Below are 22,392 nucleotides of genomic sequence, written 5' to 3' on the forward strand. Positions count from 1 at the left end.
TATATAAGGATAAGGATTCTGTGTTCACATGAAATTTCATATCAAGTCTCAGGGTTTTTAGAAACTCGGTGTTCAGGGCTGTAAATTACATGGAGGCGGAGGAGGCAGCTGCCTCCTCCAACTTTTGAGCCCAAAAAAAAAATAAAATTTAAAGTTCATTAGAATTTATGTTGTTTCCAATAACTAAGAACATGATACCTCCCTTAAAAAGCATTCCAAATCTTTCTTTTAGAATGAGTTAGTCAAGTAACATCTTAGAAGGCCCTAGAATCAAGGATTTTGCACGAAACGTGTTCAGTGTGCACAAAATGTGCTCAGCGTCTGGGGGCCTGGGCGGCCCCCACACCCCCGCCTAATTTCCTGCCTCCTCCAAATTGAAGGTTAATTTACGGCCCTGGGTGTTACAGACAGACACACAGTCGGGACAAAGCAATCTTTACCCAGAGTTATTGTTCCTTACTCTCAAAAAGCGATGAGAGTGTAAGGAACGATAACTCTGGTAAAGTTTATATAATACCATAGTACTTGGCTATATAGCCAATTTTGCGGGGAGAAAAGGCTATATCGGAATCCACTCCCGTGCATGGTTTCGGGAATGCTGAAGTCTTTACCATTCGACTTTTTCTGTTGGAGATGGAAATTTAATTTTTCTGTCATAATTTTTGCAGAGGAAACTGATTGCAAGTGCTTTATATGTGCGTTATTAGATTGTCTAATATTTGATTTGACGCTCTTTAATCACAAGAACACTATATGCAAGTACACCAATTTCATAAAAATGAGAGAAACATATGGTTTTGAATCTGATAAAATATAGGTTTTCATCCATTGAATTATATCTATGAGAAAAGTGTGAAAATGTAAGTAAATAAAAAGGACTGAATTTGAATAGGGCCGAAACCTATGAGGGCTGAGGATAAAATACTACAACCTCTTGCAGCATACGGATTGCCTGACAAACATCCATTTTGCAAACTTCACAATCACTAACAGATTATATACATGTTATATATGTATACATATTACTGAATGAATTTTGTATAAAACGATAACATTGTGTTTACGATCGGCCCGGAGTCTCGCTACCCATTTTACCAACAGCCATTTCAATCCCGAACCCGATTTGAAAAAGGTTTGTTGATTTGATTTTGGATTTGTTCTTCGAATTCTTGTTTCCCTTTTTCCCCAGTCAATCTTTACTCGAGAAAGCAATTGCTAATCATCAGACGTAACAATGTATATGTACTGACAATAAAAAAAAAAATAAGACAGTTATCATTGAATTGAGTCGCAATGACAGTCTGTTGATTTTAAAGGTTTGTACATGTATTTTTAAAAATGTTATTTTTTTTTTTTTGTACGTATGAATGAATGTATGAACGGTTCTATTTTTCTGACTGAGTGCATAAAACTTTAAAAGTAGGATACTTAGTTATGAAAGATATATAATTTGATGATCGAGGTCCTCGATGTTCTAGAAAAATGAGAATGAAGAAGGTCCTGACTCCTTAGGCTTTACACAGCGCTTGTTTCGCAATCTTCGTAAGTTATAATACTATATAGTAACACGTTATTATAGTATAGCTTGCGAAGTTTATAAAACAAGCACCTGTGGTTCTTGGGTTCCCAATTATGTGTGTTGATATTATTGTTTTGCCGATATTGAGATACTTTTTATAAAGGGGGGGGGGGGGGGGTGATTGATATGTGATATATAAAGAATCCAAGTCAGTTTTTCCCATGCAAGAATACAAATTAGAAGTCCTTCCCATCAATCTATCCCCTAAAATTTGGTCACATTTCTGGAGCTGGAACAGAAGTACAAGAGGAGTTCAATTAAAGTGGATGCATGTATATAGAAAAATTCTTTGACATTTGTTTTGAATGTAATTCTTTAAGATATGCATGCAAGTATCTCCATGTGGTTGAGACTGAGGTTTGTTCAATTCTAGTATTACCCCCTGGAATAAGACACAAGAGGGGTTTACAGATATGTTTGGTTGAGTTGCAACAAAGTAAAACTCTGTAAACTATAAGGTGATTGAGGTGTAGGCACCAACATTTCACTTTTCTAGTGTTGTTTAAGCATTACCATTGAAACTTTACAATATTAGTCTTCATAATTACATACATAACTTCCACGAACAGAGTTTGGGGGGGGGGGGTGTATAAGAATCTCACCAAGACCACGTTCAGCTGTCTGTCCGTCTCTCTCAGTGTTTTTTCTCAGCTTGTAACTTTGTACAGTAATGGAGAGGCAGTAGAAGCTCATACTTTAAACAAAGTTTGCTTATGGCCAGATGATATTTCCTGACCCTGACTAAAGAACATTTGGCCAAGGTGAAGGTTATGTACAAAGAAAAAGACTCTTGAGTTTGAAATTTTTGTTTTGCCATAACCTTGTATAGAGAGACTAATGTTGCTTATGGCCAGTTAATGTGTCATGGCGCTGACCTGACGTAATTTTACCATGGTCTAGGCTAATTTTCTTTTTTTTCGTAAATTTTTATCAGAGCCATATAACTTTATAATGGAAAAACAATAGAGGCTCATACTTAGGACAGTTGTTGCTTATCGATGGATGGTATGTCATGACCCTTCCCCAAAGTCGTTTGGCCTAAATCAAGGTCAATTAGAAACATAGTTTATGTTATTAATTAAGTATTGCAGGAAGTTCGGAAGTGTTTATGTATGTGGCATTCAAGTATGCTGTATTTTGAATATGTTGTACTCTTGATGAGCCATGCAGGGATATTAGTTCCATTAAAACAAGTCTAGTTTGAGGAAAACTTTTGAAGTGTTCAAGAGAAAAAATTAAGCTTATGTAGTGTACATTTTAAATATGTTCACACAAATACCACTGGAAAGTAGTTGGGGGTTACAAGAAGAGTTTAAAGTTTTACATAGGAATATGTGTAAGAAAATTCTTTGAAAATCTTTTTCTCAGGAACAACAATGATACATGTATTTGTTTGTTTTCACCATGACCTGTCTTCGGGGTAAAAGTAGAGTGCCACAAGAGGGTTGAAAGTATTACACAGCTAACACGCTTCATGAATTATGCCGACGTGAAGTGTCACAGTTCATTCCTCTTATGTATTTTCAGAAATGAATTTATTTTTTCAATTATACAGACAGTATCTTTTTTCCAGGTGATGTTTATTGGGACCACCAGATGGCACTATGAAGAGGTTTAGCCTTCTGTCTCCGACTCAGTCCTTAAAGTGGATCTGTCTGATCATTCTGACATTCCTTGTTCTGGAGTTACTCCTCTTTAACTGTGCCATATTCTATGGCCTGGGTTTGATACACAAAACATTTAGCCCAGTGCTTAACATTGGCAGCGTTGACTGGAAGGAGGACCTGAAACAGGCCCACTGGGTCCGGGAACTAGTTTACAGAGGCAAGGCAGGAGGGTTTGTGTCCTTCATGCAGGACACAGTAGAGAGAGTTTACATGATAGAGGAGGGAGGCTCAGATGGAAAGAAACTGAAAACTTTTGGAATAGACGTTTCACACTCTGGAGAGTTTCTATATATTTACAGACACATCCTGGCAAGGAGAAAATTTCCGTATGCTCGATTAGTGATAGACATTGGAGCTAATGATGGACTCTTGTCTAGTAACTCGTTTAACTTTATTCAGATGGGCTGGTCAGGTTTGTTGGTGGAACCTCAAGCCTCACAGGCAGAAATGGCTGCCAAAAATGTGGTCAGGTAAAGATTTCTAAACGTGATATGAACTGGGATCCATAGCTACACGTAGATCTGTAAATCAGTATTACTGAGTATATATAGATTTACTGATACAGTGTATAGATTTAATGATACAGTATATAGATTTACTGATACAGTATATAGATTTACTGATACAGTGTATAGATTTACTGATACAGTATATAGATTTACTGATACAGTATATAGATTTACTGATACAGTGTATAGATTTACTGATACAGTATATAGATTTACTGATACAGTGTATAGATTTACTGATACAGTGTATAGATTTACTGATACAGTATATAGAATTACTGATACAGAATATAGATTTTCTGATACAGTATATATAGATTTTCTGATTTAGTATATAGATTTACTGATAATTTATATAGATTTACTGATAATTATACCCTCTGAACGAAGTTCAGGGGGGTATATAGGAATCACTCTGTCTGTCCGTCCGTCTGTGCAGATTCGTGTCCGGGCCATAACTTCTTTGTTCTTTGACTTAGGCATACCATATTTGGCACACAGGTGGATCACCATGAGATGATGTGTTGAGTACCTTCATGACCTCTATATGACCTTGACCGTTGACCTCAAGGTCAAAATTAAAGGTTTTCACAATGGATTCGTGTCCGGGCCATAACTTCTTTGTTCTTTGACATAGGCATACCATATTTGACACATGAGTGTATCATGATGAGACGATGTGTCAGGTACCTTCATGACCTCTATATGACCTTGAACTTTGACCTCAAGGTCAAAATTGATTATAGGGTTTTGACATAGTAATACCATAAGACATGGGTGTATCACCATGATACTATGTGTCATGTACATTCATGACCTCTTTATGACCTTGACCTTTGATCTCAAGGTCAAAATTATAGGTTTATGCCATTTGTGGATTTGTGTTCGGACTATATCTTCCATTTTCCTCTACAGAGGCATACCATATTTTTACACTCAGGAAAGAGGTAATTTATACCTATTAACAACACCCTTTGGGAGATTGGGGTAAGTGGGGGTATTCTTAGTGAGCATTGCTCACAGTACCTCTTCCTTATAGAGATTTACTGATACAGTATATAGATTTTCTGATACAGAATATAGATTTACTGATACAGAATATAGATTTACTGATACAGAATATAGATTTACTGATACAGTATATATAGATTTACTGATACAGTGTATAGATTTACTGATACAGTATATATAGATTTACTGATATAGAGTATAAATTTACTGATACAATATATAGATTTACAGATACAGAATATAGATTTACTAATACAATATATAGATTTACAGATATAGATTTACTGATACAGAATATAAATTTACTGATACAGTATATTGATTTACAGATATAGATTTACTGATACAGAATTTAGATTTACTGATACATACAGTCCATATAAGATGTATTCCTGAATATTTGTTAACTAGTTGCTTAATACTTTGTTAGATTTATCTGACAGTTAATTCATAGCATTGCCATTAATTAACATTTACATGTATACAGCACTGTATAACTTTTTAGCTCACCTGAGCCGAAGACTCAAGTGAGGTTTTCTGATCAAAATTTGTCCGTTTTCTGTCGGCGGTGACATCGGCGGCGGCGTAAACTTTTCACATTTTCATCTTCTTCTCAAGAGCCACTGGGCCAATTTCAACCAAACTTGCCACAAAGCATCCTTAGGTGAAGGGGCTTTCAAGTTTGTTCAAATGAAGGGCCATGTCCCTTTCAAAAGGGAGATAATCACAAAAATGCAAAAAGAGGGTGGGGTCATTTAAAAATCTTCTTCTTAAGAACCACTGGGCCAGAAAAGCTGAAATTTCTATGAAAGCTTCCTGATATAGTGCAGATTCAAGTTTATTCAAATCATGGCCTCCGGGGGTTGGATGGGGCCACAATAGGGGATCAAAGTTTTACATACTAATATATAGGATTAATCTTTAAAAATCTTCTTCTCAAGAACCACTGAGCCAGAAAAGCTGAGATTTACATGAAAGCTTCCTGATATAGTGCAAATTCAAGTTTGTTCAAATCATGGCCCCTGGGCGTTAGATGGGGCCACAATAGGGGATCAAAGTTTTAAATACAAATATATAAGGAAAGTCTTTAAAAATCTTCTTCTCAAGAACCACTGAGCCAGAAAAGCTGATATTTACATGAAAGTTTTCTGACATATTTCAGTTTGTTAAAATCATGGCCCCCAGGGGAGGATAGGGTCACAAGGGGGGGATCAAAGTTTTGCATACAAATATAAAGGGAAAATCTTTAAATATGAGCCAAGTGACTCAGGTGAGCGATGTGGCCCTTGAGCCACTTGTTTGTACAACTATGTATTGTTACATATCTTAAAAATGCTGTGCTATCGTATTACATAATGAAAGTTTTATTACTGTAATTTCTATATTAGGTATGTAAACCCTTACCGTGAAAATAACCAGACAGTCAAGGTCATTAAGAATGTCATCAGTAACAAGTCAGGGGTGGTTTCCTTCATGCGGAGGTCAGACATTGCTGACATGGAGGGCCACATTGCTGCTGAGGAAGATTACTATCCGGATGGTCCGGCAGATGGTGACTTCATCCACGTGTCCAGCGTAACAGTCAGACAGTTCACCTCCAAATACAACGTGCCGAAATTCTTTGGAGTGTTGTCGATTGATGCTGAAGGCACCGGAAACCAGGTACATGTACATATACTCGGAGACTGTGATATATATCTGTCAGGTGAACCTTTTGTTTTACATGCATATGTTACAAAGGTTTATTCTAATGCAACCATTACATAATCTACATTTTGATTGGCTAATTCACTGAGGTTTGAGGCAGTTTAATGAGCAAGACGGAAAGCTTAAGATTGTGACGTCATAGTAGAATTATGCAAAAACATGTCAAATGTAAACTTGTGACATGTTTTATAAAACAATAATGCAAAAACTCAGTGAAATAAGACATAAACATCAAGCAAATTGTGAAAATTGCTTCTCGTTTATTAATTGTGACTATTAATACTGATTTAACAGTTGCAAACCGGTTTTACTGGCTCCGTGCCATCGGTAAAACTCGTTTGTGACCATTAAATCAGCATTAACAGTTGCAAATAACAAATGAAAAGATATTATGTGAAACAGTAGAGATAACTGTGACAGCATTTTGCAGCCTACATTAGTAGGTCACCCGAGTCACTCAGGTTTAACGTATTGTTATCCATGCCCATCGGCTGTGCATTTTCCATTTTGAACATGTTAAAAACATTTCATCTTTTTCTCAAATACATGTGATTTTACGAAATTTGATATAGAGAATTTGATCAAAGAATCAATGACTGTGAAATTCATGTCGTCTGGGGCTTTGGTGCTAAGGTGTGACTGTTTGTGGCTTGTATAGTGAAAAAAATATTCATCTGTAAGACTGTAACACTGAACATCTAGCATATAGACAGATTGCAAAGTTTGAAGTCCTCTACCAGAAGTGTGAAATGTATGGCAGTGGTTCAGCCCTCAAGGTTTGGCTCCATTGCATTGTATATTTGAAAATCTTTTTATCGCAATTCACCTTTGAATTAGAACGCTTTGGCCGATATAGTAATGCGTTGTGTGACGACACAATTGAATCTGTTTGTAATACAATTGCGAAATGCAACAGAAACTCTCATTGGTCCATATGTATAAGTCCGCCCAAATTCCCTTATACGGGAGTAGTCAGCATTTGAAAACATGACGGCCAGATGCTAGATGGAAAAAAAACTTCAAAGGAAGAAAGAGAAAAAGTTGTATTCTTGTGTTGTTGTCTCATAAATTTAATATAAAAAAATTCTTAACATATTTTCCTACTATACTTGTGTCCAAACATACCTTCTGATTAGAATATCTTGCACATACACTGACTACTTTGTAATAATGTATTGAGAATGGAGGATTCTATTAAAATCGTGAAATCTATAGTTCCTAGGATTTGGGATTTACGCCTCAGGGTATGGGCACATGGATCTTGTAGTGAAACTGCAGTAAGCATTTCAAAGTTTTCTATACTTCTGATCAGCAAGCATATAAACTGGATACGTCATTGTACTGAGCTGATGGGTGCAGTGTGACAGCTCTAGGAAACAAACTTTTGGATGGTACAGCTGGACATGTATTTAGGAATCACCATTTCTGTCTATCTACTGTCCTTTGTCTTCATCATATCTTTATTAGAAACTCATGCTTGGTGCACAAAGTTACTTACAAATGAACAATGTGTCATAACCTTGAACCAAGGTCATTTTGCCAAGGTTGGGGATACTAATAAGGTATAACAAAAAAATAGTATTACTAACAGCATTACACTTTACTTGATCAACCATACAAATGTTAAGCGAGGCTTCTCATAGATTTCAATGAAGCAGGTTTCACTTTTGTTCTCAGTGACCAATCACATTGAAAGAATGGCATAGTGTGGTCATCCAAACTCACTTTGATTGAAACCATACGGCCAATCAGGGAGTGAAATTTGCTCGCTCAATCAAGCGATGTAGCACATACACTATTATTGGAACAATAGTATACTTGCTCAGGACACAACTTTGTAATGTAAAGACAATAGATACTCAAACTTTGCATGGCGGTTGCTTTTGACCACACACGTGTCATGACCCTGAATCATTGTAGTTTGACCCCTTGAAGTAATGATCACCAGTTTTGGCCACAAAAAACCAACAGTTACGTATTTCTTCTTCAGATTTTGCATTCTTTTATTGACTTGGGATTTCGGCCAGGGTACATTATTTATGAAGATTTACATGAGAGAGCATTTGAACTCCCAGATGTCACGGAGCAGTACATGAAAGGAAATGGCTATCGCCTCCTGTCCAGGCGGGGCTGGAATCTTATCTTCTGTCACCAGGCAAGGAAGTGATGCATTCTGCTTCATGTTAATGTACATGTATTATTTCAATCTGATTAAAATCAGCTCCTTGATCCACTCCTCGTCTTTTTTTTTAATGTCGCTACACTCGTACAGCGACAACATAAAAATAAAGGAGCGGCCCGAGGAGCTGATTTTAATCAGATTGGTATTATCTAAACATGTAACAATGAAACAAAGTTATTAGTTGTAAGCTTTATTTGTTTTATACATTTACCAGGTATGAAAATTACTTTGTTGAAAGCAGCAATTTATTTTTTAAGTATATTTGTTATAACTTTAATACTGTTCAAGTTTGTTATTCCTTTGTTTTTATTATCAGAGAAGTGATACATTTGTATATACATGTATAGATAGATACAGTTGATTTTGTAACATGGACGAAGTAAAGAAACTCGGTATAATTAGTATGTGCTAAAAATATAGAGATAATATTCTCATAAATCTTCTCTACACCAGTTCCCATCCCCTGAAAAATTAGTATTAAAGGGGGAGAAACTCAACATTTTTATTCATAACAATGAAAACATTTTGAAGGTGAAAATTGACTACGCAACGATTCATATGAGCACATGCAGATCAAAATAATGTTACCTCAAAGACAGGACAGTATATTTTAAACTAAGATTTGTGTATTTAGAAAAGGATTATCAACTCAGCATTATGATATTGAGTGGAAAGAATGAAGTATTTTTCAAGTTGTTTTTAGTTTTTAAGTTTTTGCATACCATGACATTAGGTTTGGTTCACATATCAAACGTCTATTATCTACATAACATTTACATTATGTAGTAAATTATGTACGTTCCAATTTTTCTCTGGCAAGGAATTTTGCTATTAATTGTAAATATATATTTTTGATTGATATTCTTCATGCCTGTTTTAGAATACATTGTTAGAAACTATATTTGTTTTGAACCTATTGAAATATTTAGAATTTTCATGATCATGGAACTAAAATTGAGTTATTGAAAACAAATTAAAATTTTAATTTTTAAAAAAATATACATGTATATATCAAACATGGCTTCGGACAAAACGTCTAGTCTAGCTCTACAATTCGTCTTCCTTCAAACCACGGGGTTAGATCTAGTTAACGTCAATATGAGCTCCTACTTCCTTTACAAGATCAACAGCATTTCCGCGGCCATGGTAGCTAGTGTCGCTTGACTCAATCGTCTCCATGCTGTTTTTCAAGGTATTTATGTGTCGCACATGTTGTGACTTTGCACCTTTTTTCTTTTTCACACGTCTGCTTCTCACATACCATTTCCGCAGCAGTGTTTCGTAAAGTTAGTAAAAATAATTTGGAATATGAAATAGTTTGAGATATAAAGCGTACTTATATTTACATGAAAATGCTTGCGAAAATTAAACATTCCTAGTATGGACATTAATATTTGACCTAAAGTATCGATTGTCGTCATAAAGGGGAGGGGGGGGTATTTTTTGCTAACAATGATCAATTATAAAAGCACCAGAATAGTTTGTACATTTCCCAAGCAAGATTCGGAGAAATGCGTGTTCTAGTTTCGGGATGTACTTTTTTATTGTGACATCACATAGTGTGTCTGTACAGCATTGTGATTTTTCTCGGGAAACTTTAACTACGCTGTGTCCGGTTCTAAATTTATAATAAATTCGCAACCATCACGTGATCATCGTCCCACATATCCTTAATTCATATGCTGTAAAAGCACTTGTGATTGTAGGGTCAAATTCTCAGGGTATGAGCGAAATAATGATGAGTAATTAGTTTTGGATTTAGAACAATATATCTAGGATTTGAATGCAATGGGGGAAAAACTCCGAAAATTAACCCCCTCCCCTAAATTTATAATAATTTTTTATCATCATTTTAGATTTGAATACATGCATCTGATATTATCTAAAAAATGGCAGGAAAACAGATGAAAATAAAAAGCAAACATTCCCCTTACATAATATGAACTTAGGATATTTGTTCCCCTGTATATAAAAAAAATGTGCTTAGTGTACATTGTCATGAATCACAAGATCACAGAAGCATTGAGGGTCTTTGTGCTCATTAAAGAGCTAGGTGACATTGCATTTGACCTTTTTGCACACAAAATTCAATATATTTGCCATTTTTGCAATCCAAACAACTAAATCTTTAAAACAATGTACTAAATTATGCACAGATATCTTTATTTCTATTTTACACATACCTTTATGTTGTATAATTTTTTTTTTATCATAAAATATCATTACAGTAAAATGAACTTTTGATGGTGGTCTTTTATTGAGGCAATTGGTCATTTTTATGTAATTAGTAATTTTCTAATTGGGTGCTTTTAATCTGTATTCTTTTTCTTGTCAAATAATCAGCAGTGCAATTATTCAAAACACTATTCCTATTCATTACCTGTATCATAATGGAAAGTGTACGATGAGTTTTTTCTTCTGGCTGTGTATTAGTTTTATCGTGATCAAAATTTACTGCAACGGAAGGTCATAATTATTTAGTGCAATAACGAATGCTGTCAGTGTTTTGTAGTGCTGGTTACGATATTTATAGAATTATCACAAGTTAGCACATTTACAAATCTTTAGAAAAAGTATGCACACAGTTTTGCATTTGACGAGTGTTGCGACATATTAATCTAGATTTTATTTTTACCTTTTTGGTAGATATATACCTGTAGTTAGAATTTAAAATATAGTTTGTACTTTAATAGTATTAAAATTTTATTTAACTCAAGGAAGTTATCGTTTGATTAAAGTGCAATTATTTTTTACTCCAAAGAATTAAATTAAGATTCCAAGGAATACTGGTATGTTGTATTTGAAATGTTATATAATGTTTGATAAATGTTATATGTTTGATAAATGTTATATGAAGGTTGATAAATGTTATATAATGGTTGATATATGTTGTATAATGATTTGTAAATATTATGAAAAAGTTGATGCCAAACGAATATGTAACTAAGTTGTCATGTTTGTTAAAATGTTCCGAGTGTTTTTAAAAAAAAAATAATAATAATTACAGGAGTATGTGTTCTGTGTGACAGTCATCATTAACTATGTGTTCTGTGTGACAGTCATCATTAACTATTTGATAAACAGCAAAAATTTTCATCTTGAAACTAATATTCAGATAGAGATTTTTGACTTGGATTGTATGAAAATGCAAAGGAAATTTAAGTTTGTGGAGCCTTGTTTTTCTTCACATACTGTAGTAGAACTGTACAGTTCACAAAAATTGTGCCATTGTAATAGTAAAATGTGTTTATAAGGAATCTGGTAATACAGAAATCTTTATCATGAAGAATAATTTTATTTCATTTGTAAAGTGCAATTTGATTGGTTCATTTGAACAGTTTTTACATGAAATAAACTGAGTTGACATTAAGTCGCACCACATGCCGTCCTTGGAATGATGTCACTATATGTTTAACTCCTCAGTTTCGATTTTGTTGCTATTCATTAATTGACAGTGAATGCATTTTTAAAAGTAAATGTTGAAGAATGAAAGTAATTTTCACTCAATTTCTCTAATAAAAAGTAATTAAGTTGAGACAGTTTTAATTTTTTTTTTTCTTCGAATAATTTTTTAAAAATTTTCTTGTCATATCTTTAATAAATCTTTGAAAAATTGTTAAATGGAACTCATTTAATTTTCCTGTCCCATAATCAATTTTGCATTATAATTTATTTATAATGAAGTTGTTAGACCTCAGTTAGAATGTCCATCGCCATCTCACATTTATATTGTTCAGCAAACAATGATTTTTTTCCCCCAAATTTAAGTATTATTCCTAAGAATACTGCATATTAAAACAAGATTAAATATGTATTTGAAGCTTATGTCTATATGTTTCACTGTAAGGAACCTGCTTGTGAATATAAAGAACTGCCTTAGGAACCTTTGTTATAACCAATTTTAGATGTCCCCGGGAAGTCCTACACAAACAAGTTTTTCTGTGTTATATATCAAGTCTAACAAAGTAACTGTAATCTAATTATCTCTCAGAACACGGTAAATAACTGTTATTTAGATGACTGTGTGTGATGTCTTATTGTTAATTGTTTACTAACTCATGTTATACCCTGGTCAGACCAGACAAACAAATGTGTTAAGGTGATCTCTGTGTAGTTAGGATGACATGCTGTGTTGCAGACTAACATCATTTTTAATATTATTGTCTGTTTCAGTTCTACACCTTCATTCACGGTTTAAGGTAGGTCCTTAGTCCTGGATTTTTGGGGTTTAGGTAGCATTTTTTTGTTTGGAATCAATAAATTAACATTCAGAGTAATGAAAAAAGGCAAAACAGTTAAGGGTTTCCATATTAATTTTCATTACATACACCACTAAAGTCATATACCCCGATGTAGATTTTTAGGAAATTCATTGGAAACAGTTATTTGTTGTTATTTTAATATAACAACAACAAAATATTTTTTGAATTGCATTTATTTATCGGGAAACATGTCAATAACTAAAACACATGTCATTTTCAATATGTTCATCAAGTTTTAGAATAATATGTGGAAAATTATTGAATTAGCGTTATTCCCCAAAATGTTAAAAAACAAACAAATGTGGACGCATTTTCCTTATAGCATGGTTTACATATCATTTTTTCTGTTTATATTAGTAGAGTTACATCTGTTATAGTTATTCATGGGAAAAAATCCATACCTTTCCTTAATAATTTCAAATCTATAGCTTCCAGATTATGTATACCCCCATCAAAAACTGAAGTCTGGCACCATACAGCTGAGCTATTTAAATCACTCGGGATTAAAATTGTATGTAATTTCATGAAAAGACACAGATAATGATTCCTTATCATCTTGGTAAAATGTTTGTCAAAAATAAAGGAAATCTATCGCATTATGGACTTGATAAATAATTGAATGAAAACAGAGTTATTGTCCTTGGATTCAATATTTTGAAACATATCATTGACTATTCAAATATAACTAAGAATTTTGAAATATTTTATGGCTAACAAGATTTTTTACAATAACTATTGAAAAAGATTCCAACAAAATTTATGTTCCTATCATTAAATTATTGACTTTGCAAAATCCTATGATGTCACACGAGTGTGGAACTACGTTAAGTCTGTTTTTTGGATTCATGTATTAACTTTTTGCATTTTTAACATCATTAGCTGAATCATTGGATCAATTTTAACCACTAAACTTGCAACAAAGCATTTTTGAATAAAGGGGATTGGAGTTTCTCAAACAAAGGACCTTGACCCCTGCCAAAAAGATATATGTAATGAGAAATGATTGAAAAGGATGGTATCAATAAAAGATATTCTCCAGAATTACTTTAAAATACCAAATTCTTAATTACATTGTAAATTGCAGATTAAAGTTTGTTCAAACCATGGCAACCAGGACCAAGTTAGGGTCCAAGGTTTGAATACAACAATGTATAAGAAACTTATTCTGAAGGCTTAATTAAGGTCAGCATTATTTTGATTTTTAAACTTTTATGGTTATTATTTATTATGAGATAGGGTAGCATATTCTTTAATTTGATTTTAAAAATTAATCGTATTTTCCAATGCACCCAGTAATTTTGAAACAAAAATCTAGCTCTAAAAGTGGATTTTTAGTGGGAAAAGGATGGCAGACAATAAGAATTTTTTTTTTTATATCAAACTGCAAGAAATAGCATAACACTGGATGTAAATGTTGATGTGATTTTGTCACACTAGAATATTTTGGGGACAAAATTAGGTCCTAGTCTTGCTTGTACCTTCTATAAAGGTGTTGTTTGGAAAGAAGGTTAGTGTTTTTTAATGTATAGGGCAAGTCATATACATGCAGTAAAATTCATATATACATGTAGCAATTTAAAAGTAGCTGCACATTCTATGACATATCCATTCTTTGACATATCATCAATTAGCATTAACATCATAGCATTATTAATCATTTATAGTTGTATTAGTAGATTGTTTATTTATAAATCTTTTAAAGTATTGGAAAAAAGAATGTTGTGACATAATGTAGGGCTCAAAGTAGGTCCATAATTATGTTGACTTATATTTGTTTTAGAACATAATAATGTACATAGTAATTATGCTGTTATATAGATGTATATTTCATTATTACTCAGTATTTTATTACAGCGATCCTATACAGTTAGTATTCATTAAGGAATAGATGTTGTATATACATGTGTGCATTGTCTGTAAAACAATGGGAGTGTGTGAGCAATTTGTATAATCAGAAAAGTGGATCAAGAAATTATATTCACATGACACAAACAATTCGATATTTATTTACATTTCTGATATTTTTGCCTTTGATATATTTACAAATTGTAATAATAGCCATTTCCTCATGAAGGGGAAGCCTCGTGGTGCACACACTTATGTATTTGAAATTTATTTCTTTTAAAAATATATTGCTACTTGTTTTCTTTTATAAATTGATCAGTGGCGGATTAACACACCCCCCCCCCCCCTTTTCACCGCAAAATAAGGCAAACTTTAGATTTGATACCTAAAATGGCAGAGTATTTTGGCTAACATGTGGGCCCTCCTTTTTCGGAAATCCTGGGTCCGCCTCTGTAGATAGGGTTTTATATGAAGATTTTATCGATAAATTATTAAAAAAACGGATATTGCACAGGCAAAAACATTGATCAGTCGGGTGTAAAATATTCCTGTATGTTAATTTTGTTCAATACTCATCAAACGTTACTTAACTTGTTATCTGGGATATAGTGTCTGCGTGGAAGGAATCCTAGAAATAAAGTAATGGAACTTTACAAGTTGTTGTTTGTTATCATTTGTTTATTCTCTGTCCCAAATATGATTTGATTTTGTTGATTGGATTTTCCAATAACCAGAGTGGATTGATTCTGAAAGGCGAATCGCCTCTTTTTGAAGGGGAATCACCCCATATATTGTTGGTCTTCGCTCTAATTTCGGTTGGACTGAGTATTTGGACTGACGCCTTCATCGAATCTCTAAGCAGTCCTTCATAATTCATGACTAGAAATTTTAATTCAGTTTCGGCCGGTTCTTGTGCTGTTCGCTTCAAATAAGTTAGTTGACTATTAAACCAAAGCTGTATCGCTATTAATGCTGCATTACTTGCCGTCTAAGTACGTAAACTATCTCTAAATTTTCCGTTCAAATGATGACTTCCATGGCGCAATGTTCTATCTCCTGAAATTGAAGAGTTCCTATAGTGTGATTTTTAAATTAGAAATATACAAGTACATGTAGGTATGTGCATGGAGATGCAATGCACCAGTAACTAGATAAAACAGACTATAGGAACTCTTCAATTTCAGGAGATAAAATATTTTGCCATGGAAGTCATCATTTGAACAGAAAATTTAGTGACTTTATATTTTCATACCTAGACGGTAAGCAATGCAAAATTAATAATGATAGAGTTAGTTTATCAGTCAAATAACTTATTTGAAGCGAACAGCAGTTACCTTAATCTCAGCGAGATTCGTCGAGGCTGGATATTTGGACTGACGCCTCTCAGTCCAAATATCCAGCCTCGACGAATCTCGCTGAGATTACAGTTACCTAAGTGCATATTAATTACTAGAACCGGCCGAAGCTGAAAGTAAATTCCAGACGTGAATTATGAAGGTCTACCCCGAGATTCGGTGATGGCGTCAGTCCAAATATTCAGCCGTGATTGATCTTCGCTCATGATGTGCATGGGTTGGGGGAGGGGGGGATGCATTACATATTGTAATAAATTATTCACTGAAGTAACGTTGATTTCTGTTTGATAGACATGAGCAATTTATGTTTGAAAAATATTTTTATGTCCCCGAGATCGAAGATCGGGGGGCATATTGTATTTTTTTTAGACTAAGAAGCATTGCAATTTTCAAACCATCTCACTTACGGATTATCACTGATCAACTTTCTTGGGTCAGTGCGTTTTGGACTGTTTATGACGTACATGATAGGAATTTCAGCGCATGAAATCCGCCTCGGCCGACTTCTTGTATTACTCCCTGTCATTTCCCTTTTAAAATATGATTCATTATCCGGTAAATTCTGTGTATAGTCGGAGAAATCAGTCAATGACACTCGTAATGATCTTGGACAGCATTGCTCTCCCCTGGGCTTCGGCCTCAAGTTTTTTTGACAGTTGATCTATGGAGTTTGATAACCTCATCTCGCAGCTTTGTGTGCTATATTGGATGTTCTATTAAACTTTTCATTTTCTTCGCTACTCGGACTGTCTTGGGCAAGCTTATTGATTGATGTTTTCACAGGAAATGCTTCTTTTCATTTTCGCGGATTAATTTGGAAGTGTAAAGTTAGATGAAGGACTATTCGGAGTCTTGCTCTTCGTAATGCAATAATCGAAAAAAGCAAATCGTGCAAGGAAAAGCACTATCCAAATCCCTTCTTGTCGATATTATCTAATCATTAGTGAAACAGCATTTTTCATCTGATCCCGGAAATCAGCAACAGTACAAAAAATGTCGATAGGGATATGACAGTGATGAAAATTAACTCATTTCGAATATATTTACATTTCCAATATTTTTTTTTTTTGCCTTTGATATCTTTGCAAATCGTGATAACTATTTCTTCATGAATGTGTTGCAGTTGTAAACTATGCGCGAATGAATTTTGATAAACACAGTGCGTCTATTTTAACGGTTGGGAATTCCGAGAGAAGTAGAATATGAATGAAAATAACAAATGACAGTTTTGATTCAAATATAACGCGCTTCAAGAAGCATGCCGGCGTGAAGCAGCCGGAGTTCACACCCTCATGTATTTTCAAAAATGAAACTTGATTCATTTCTTAATTAGCTATAGTTTATGACCAGTTTGTTATTTTACTTTTTAATTTATTTTTGTTTTTAAATACTTATTATTAAATCTTTTATTAGCATTGATTACACAAGTTGATCAAAAATTTTGTTGATGAAGTTTGCAAATCTTTGAATTTCGTAAAAATTCATACCAATGGCGGCATTACGACAACAGGCGTTTGTGTCCTCTCCTTGGCAAGAATTGTTGCCATCGGGCTAAGACTCTCCTGCCAATGGCGGCTAACAGAAATTAAAGATCAATTGACATCATACCTATTTGATGACTATATATTTAGATATTAACAAGATATTTTTTTAAAAGCCACAAAATGAATTGCAGAAGGTTTTGATCTGACGTCACAAGATTTCCTGTCTTGCATTGTCTCCCATTGCATTAGTTCTGTATGCACCCCTAACACGTGCTCATCTACCTTTAACTATTATAATTAAACAAATTACTTGTGGCTAATATGTATCGATCTTAATTTGATTAATTAATTTTTTAAGATTTCAATTATATAATTATACTCAAATTTGAAAGAAATTTACTGATAAAAACTCCTATTGATATATTTTATTTCTAATTTTATCACTTAAAAATATGGGGTTGCATTATATGCGTCCCATTTACTAAAGTAAATTGTCAAACTTTAATCTACGATTTTAAATATTTTTCTTTTCTTTTCAACATATATAAATGATTTACGAGACACTGAAATGTTGAGATCTTTTACTGTTGAATATGAAAATGTAAATTATTCAAGGTTTTTGCCCAAAGCTTGTGATAAACGGTTATCAACCTTACCAAGAAATCTAATCTTGTGCATGCCTTTCACGATCTAAATGTTTACGAAAATTAATAAAGCTAATAGCTATGCGCTTGGGTAATCAGATTTGATACACGTTCCTCTCAAGCGAGTATCCCATTGAAACCGACGTGCTTATATGAATAAAATGCTTGATGAAACTTTCAGAAAAACTAATTACGAAAAAGTCTAAATAGGGTTACTAAAGGAGAAGTCACGTGGTCTTCGCACAATTTCCAACGACTGCAATCGGCTACAATTGGATTGTCTTGTCAGAGTAAGCGGTGAAAAGCCAGAGATTGCTTCAAAGGCCGTTTTCTAATTAGATAGATGTCGCTCGACGGATTACTTACATTTAATGAAAACGCGTTCTTAACGTTGCATTTTCACTAACGGCCAATAATATTGCTTCCATCGACCGCGCGGTAGTTCGCTTTGGAGCGGGATAAATCAGTGTCTTTGACTGATTAGAGGTTTGGGTCGAGGTTTTACATATATTCCCACTTTTGTATGGCCCATTGATCCAGGTTGTGTTATTGAGAGCTGCAGGTTGACTGATGTTCTCAGACTTAAACAATATCCTGATATAGATGATGTATTCTTGTTAAATCATTATTTTAATGAATCAATATGGATGGGGCTTTGCACGTCTAATTCGTCATCTTAAATTCACTATAGGTTTATTTTGCCCACGCATGATATTTTTTAAATATCTCATGAAACAAACTGTGGCCAAATAAGAATAAGTCTGGTAAAGCACTTTAAAAGAGATCAGGAAGCTGATTTTTAAGGAAAGCCAAATGAAGATTAGAAGGATGCAATGTGTAAACTTTAAAGGTATACATGTATATACTAATGCCCTGTAGAGTCTGTTCACATCATGATTGTTGGGGTAAGAACCACAAGGGTATACTTACTTTACTTAGTCCTCTTTGTGCTGGTCAGCACATAAGGCCGTCACCAGAGACAAGCACGTTGCTCTTGAAGATCTTAATTTTGGTGTTGGTGCTAAACTTTGTTGACCTCCATATGTTCCGCAGAGCAGCATACGCTCCTTTGGCTTTAGAAATGCGAGCTTGTACATCTGCCTCTGAATCCCCATCAGTGGTGATCTTACTTCCTAGGTATGGGAAGTTGGTGACATCTTCTATGTTTGTGCCATTAAAGAGATAGTTTCCTCTGATATGGGACTGACCTTCATTATCTTAGTTTTCGAGGTGTTTATATGAAGGCCAATTGTTTCAGCTGTTTTTGCGAGCTGGGTGGTTTTTTCTTGCATGTCTCGATGACGGTGAGATAACAGTGCAATATCGTCCGTAAAATCAAGGTCTTCAAGTACTTCTGTCATACCCCAAGTAATCCCTGTTCGTTTGCTTCTAGTTGTTTTTCGCATAATCCAGTCGATGCAGAAGGTAAAGAGAAGAGGAGAGAGCAGACATCCCTGTTCCACTCCTGTCGTCAATTTAAACTCCTCTGATAGGTTTGATCCACAGATAACTCTGGCATTAAGTTCAGTGTATTGCATCTTGATGATGGAGATGATTTTATCTGGGATTCCATAATGACGAAGGATTCTTTCTAGGGCTAGGCGATTAACACTATCAAAAGCTTTGGTGAAATCGATGAAATTGATGTATAATGGGGAGTTCCATTCATTGCTTTGTTCTAGAATTTGTCTGAGAGCGAATATCTGATCAGCACACGACCTCCCTTTCCTAAAGCCTGCTTGTTCTTGACGCAGTAAGGGATCTGTTACTTCTGCAATTCTGTCCAGTATAACTCTGCTTAGAACCTTCATGGTAACGGAAAGCAACATTATTCCTCTATAGTTGTTACAGTTTGAGAGGTCTCCTTTCTTTGGTAATTTAACTATAAGGCCGGTTTTCCAGAATGATGGTGTTTCTTCTGATTCCCAGATCTTCTGTAGGATATTTGTCAAAATTGTAGGTGTTCAGTATTCTTCGGCCTTGAGAAGCTCTGCATGTATCTGATCGATGCCTGCAGCTTTTCCATTTTTCAGTTTAGCGATTGCCTTTTTTACCTCTTCTATACTTGGTGGATCAGTATTAATATCTAATGTGTCCGTGGCTGGTATTATTATTGCCTCGTTCTCTGGGTCTTTCATATTAAATACTTCTTCAAAATGTTCCTTTCAGCGTTTCAGTATGTCTTCTTCTTTTGATAGTACATTTCCCTGTTTGTCTTTAATTGGTAGCTCTGATGACTGAAATTTGCCTGCTAGTGTTTTTGTAATTCGATAGAGGGTCTGCATGTCTTGGTTAGAAGCTGCTTGTTCTGCCTCATAAGCTAGCTTTTCAGTGTATGCCTTTCTGTCAGCTCTTGCACTCCTCTTTACTTCCTTGTCAATAGCCCGATATTCTGCCTGGAGTTGGTCCTTTTGCCTCTTGGATTGTGTGGACAAGATTTTACTTTTCTTCTCTTTTCGTTCTTCTACTATTTTCCATGTTTTATCTGAAATCCATTCTTCTTTTTTCGTTCTCTTTGGACCAAGTATTTGTTGACTATTTTCTATTAATACTTTGTTAAAAGTTTCCATATCGATTTCATCAGGATGTTCCATGAGTGTTGAAAACTTGTTTTGGACTTTTAATTGAAAAGATCTCAGGGTTTTTGTATCTTTGAGTTTTTGGATGTTGATTGATCTTTTTTCCTTGATTTCCTCAGTTTTAACTTGATTTTTGCCAGTACTAAAGAGTGGTCACTTCCCACACCAGCCCATTGTTTCTCAACCACATCGAGAAGACTACTTCTCCATCTCTTGTTGATGATAATATGGTCAATTTGGTTCTTTGTATGACCATCTGGTGAGTTTCATGTTGTCTTATGGATGTCTTTGTGCATGAATATAGTTTCACCAAATACTAGGTCGTTTTCTTGGTAGAAAGTGCATAGTCTCTCTCCGTTGTTGTTACATTCTCCTATTCCTTGCTGGCCCATTATGGTTTCTTTACCTTGGTTGCATTTTCCAACTTTAGCATTTAAGTCTCCAAGGATAAGCAGAACATCATGAGATGGTGTGTCGTCTACTACCTTTTGTAGGCTGTCATAGAAAGATATTTTCTCCTCATCTTCTGCATCATCTGTTGGCGCATAGCAAACCACTGCAGTCAATTTGGCGAAGGCTGAGTTGTACCTTGCTGTTATTATTCGCTCACTCACAGGTTTCCATTCTAAAAGACTTATGTGGACCTCCTCTGTTGTAATAATGGCTACTCCTTTGCTATGATGGTCGTCGGTTCTTCCAGAGTAGAGTATCTGATGTCCTGATACTAGTTGTTTTGATCCACCACCTGTCCATCTGGCTTCACTAACTCCTAGGAGCTCGATCTTGTAATGCTCCATTTCTCTCACCACTTGTGCTAGTTTTCCTGTTTGGTAGAAGGTCCGCACGTTCCAGCAGCCCACTCTACGTGTAATTTTCGGTCGAAGGACATCTCCTATCGGGATGGATGATTCACCCGTCATACTTCCAGTGTCCTGAATGGTGACAATCCTTCTTCCATCATTTTGTTCTCTGGTTAAGGTTTCTTTAGCGTCTTTTGTTTAACATGTTAGGGTTGCTGGCCCTAAGCATAACCCCCTGAACTCGGAGGACCAGTGGTTTTCTGTTGGGGTTGTCCTTCCCTTAGATGATTGCTTTCGTGTTCATCTACACGGATTTTCTTTCTGGATTTTCTTCCATAGCCTTTGACTTGCCAAAGCCATCCACAAGGCAGTGGGACTATTTGACCCATAGATGGGGCAAGGTTGGTGAGAGCCAGGGCATGTCCACGCACCGGTGGGCCTACACTCTGCACTTCCAGGGTCCTTACTACTCCGAGATCCCCTTCATATTCGCCTTGAGTGCTAGACCCAAGTTTCCGTGTGTTGTCCCGAGGAGGCGTTTGAAGGAGTCTAAGTAATGTAGAGGCTATGTACTGGCGGGGCGAGATTTCTGCTTTCGCTACTTTCCCTTTCACCTACAAGTAGGCTAACCAGCGGCAGTAAGGATCTATAGGCGTTTGATCTTTACCGCACTAGACGCATATCATTACTCTGTGATAAACACCAACACACAAGGGTATAAGAGGTATGATAAGATCTAGCGGGCTACAGAAAGAGTTCAAAGTTTTA

General features: G+C 35.0%; 1 protein-coding gene across 2 annotated transcripts; it reads left to right on the plus strand.

Moving 5' to 3' along the window:
- Positions 1-1,104: 1,104 nt before the first annotated feature.
- Positions 1,105-15,415, plus strand: LOC125664921 (uncharacterized). 2 transcript variants are annotated; one of them, XM_056149701.1, is made up of 4 exons: positions 1,105-1,132; positions 3,153-3,716; positions 6,155-6,428; positions 8,464-15,415. In XM_056149701.1, exons 2-4 carry the CDS (start codon positions 3,184-3,186, stop codon positions 8,638-8,640), a joined length of 984 nt encoding a protein of 327 aa, XP_056005676.1. In that variant the 5' UTR covers positions 1,105-1,132; positions 3,153-3,183; the 3' UTR covers positions 8,641-15,415. The 2 variants fall into 2 exon arrangements, with proteins under 2 accessions (XP_056005676.1, XP_048753674.1); XM_048897717.2 differs by having other exon boundaries at positions 1,121-1,316.
- The last annotated feature ends 6,977 nt before the right edge of the window (positions 15,416-22,392 follow it).

Source organism: Ostrea edulis, chromosome 1 (assembly GCF_947568905.1).
Source record: "Ostrea edulis chromosome 1, xbOstEdul1.1, whole genome shotgun sequence".
Taxonomy (NCBI): Eukaryota; Metazoa; Mollusca; class Bivalvia; order Ostreida; family Ostreidae; genus Ostrea; species Ostrea edulis.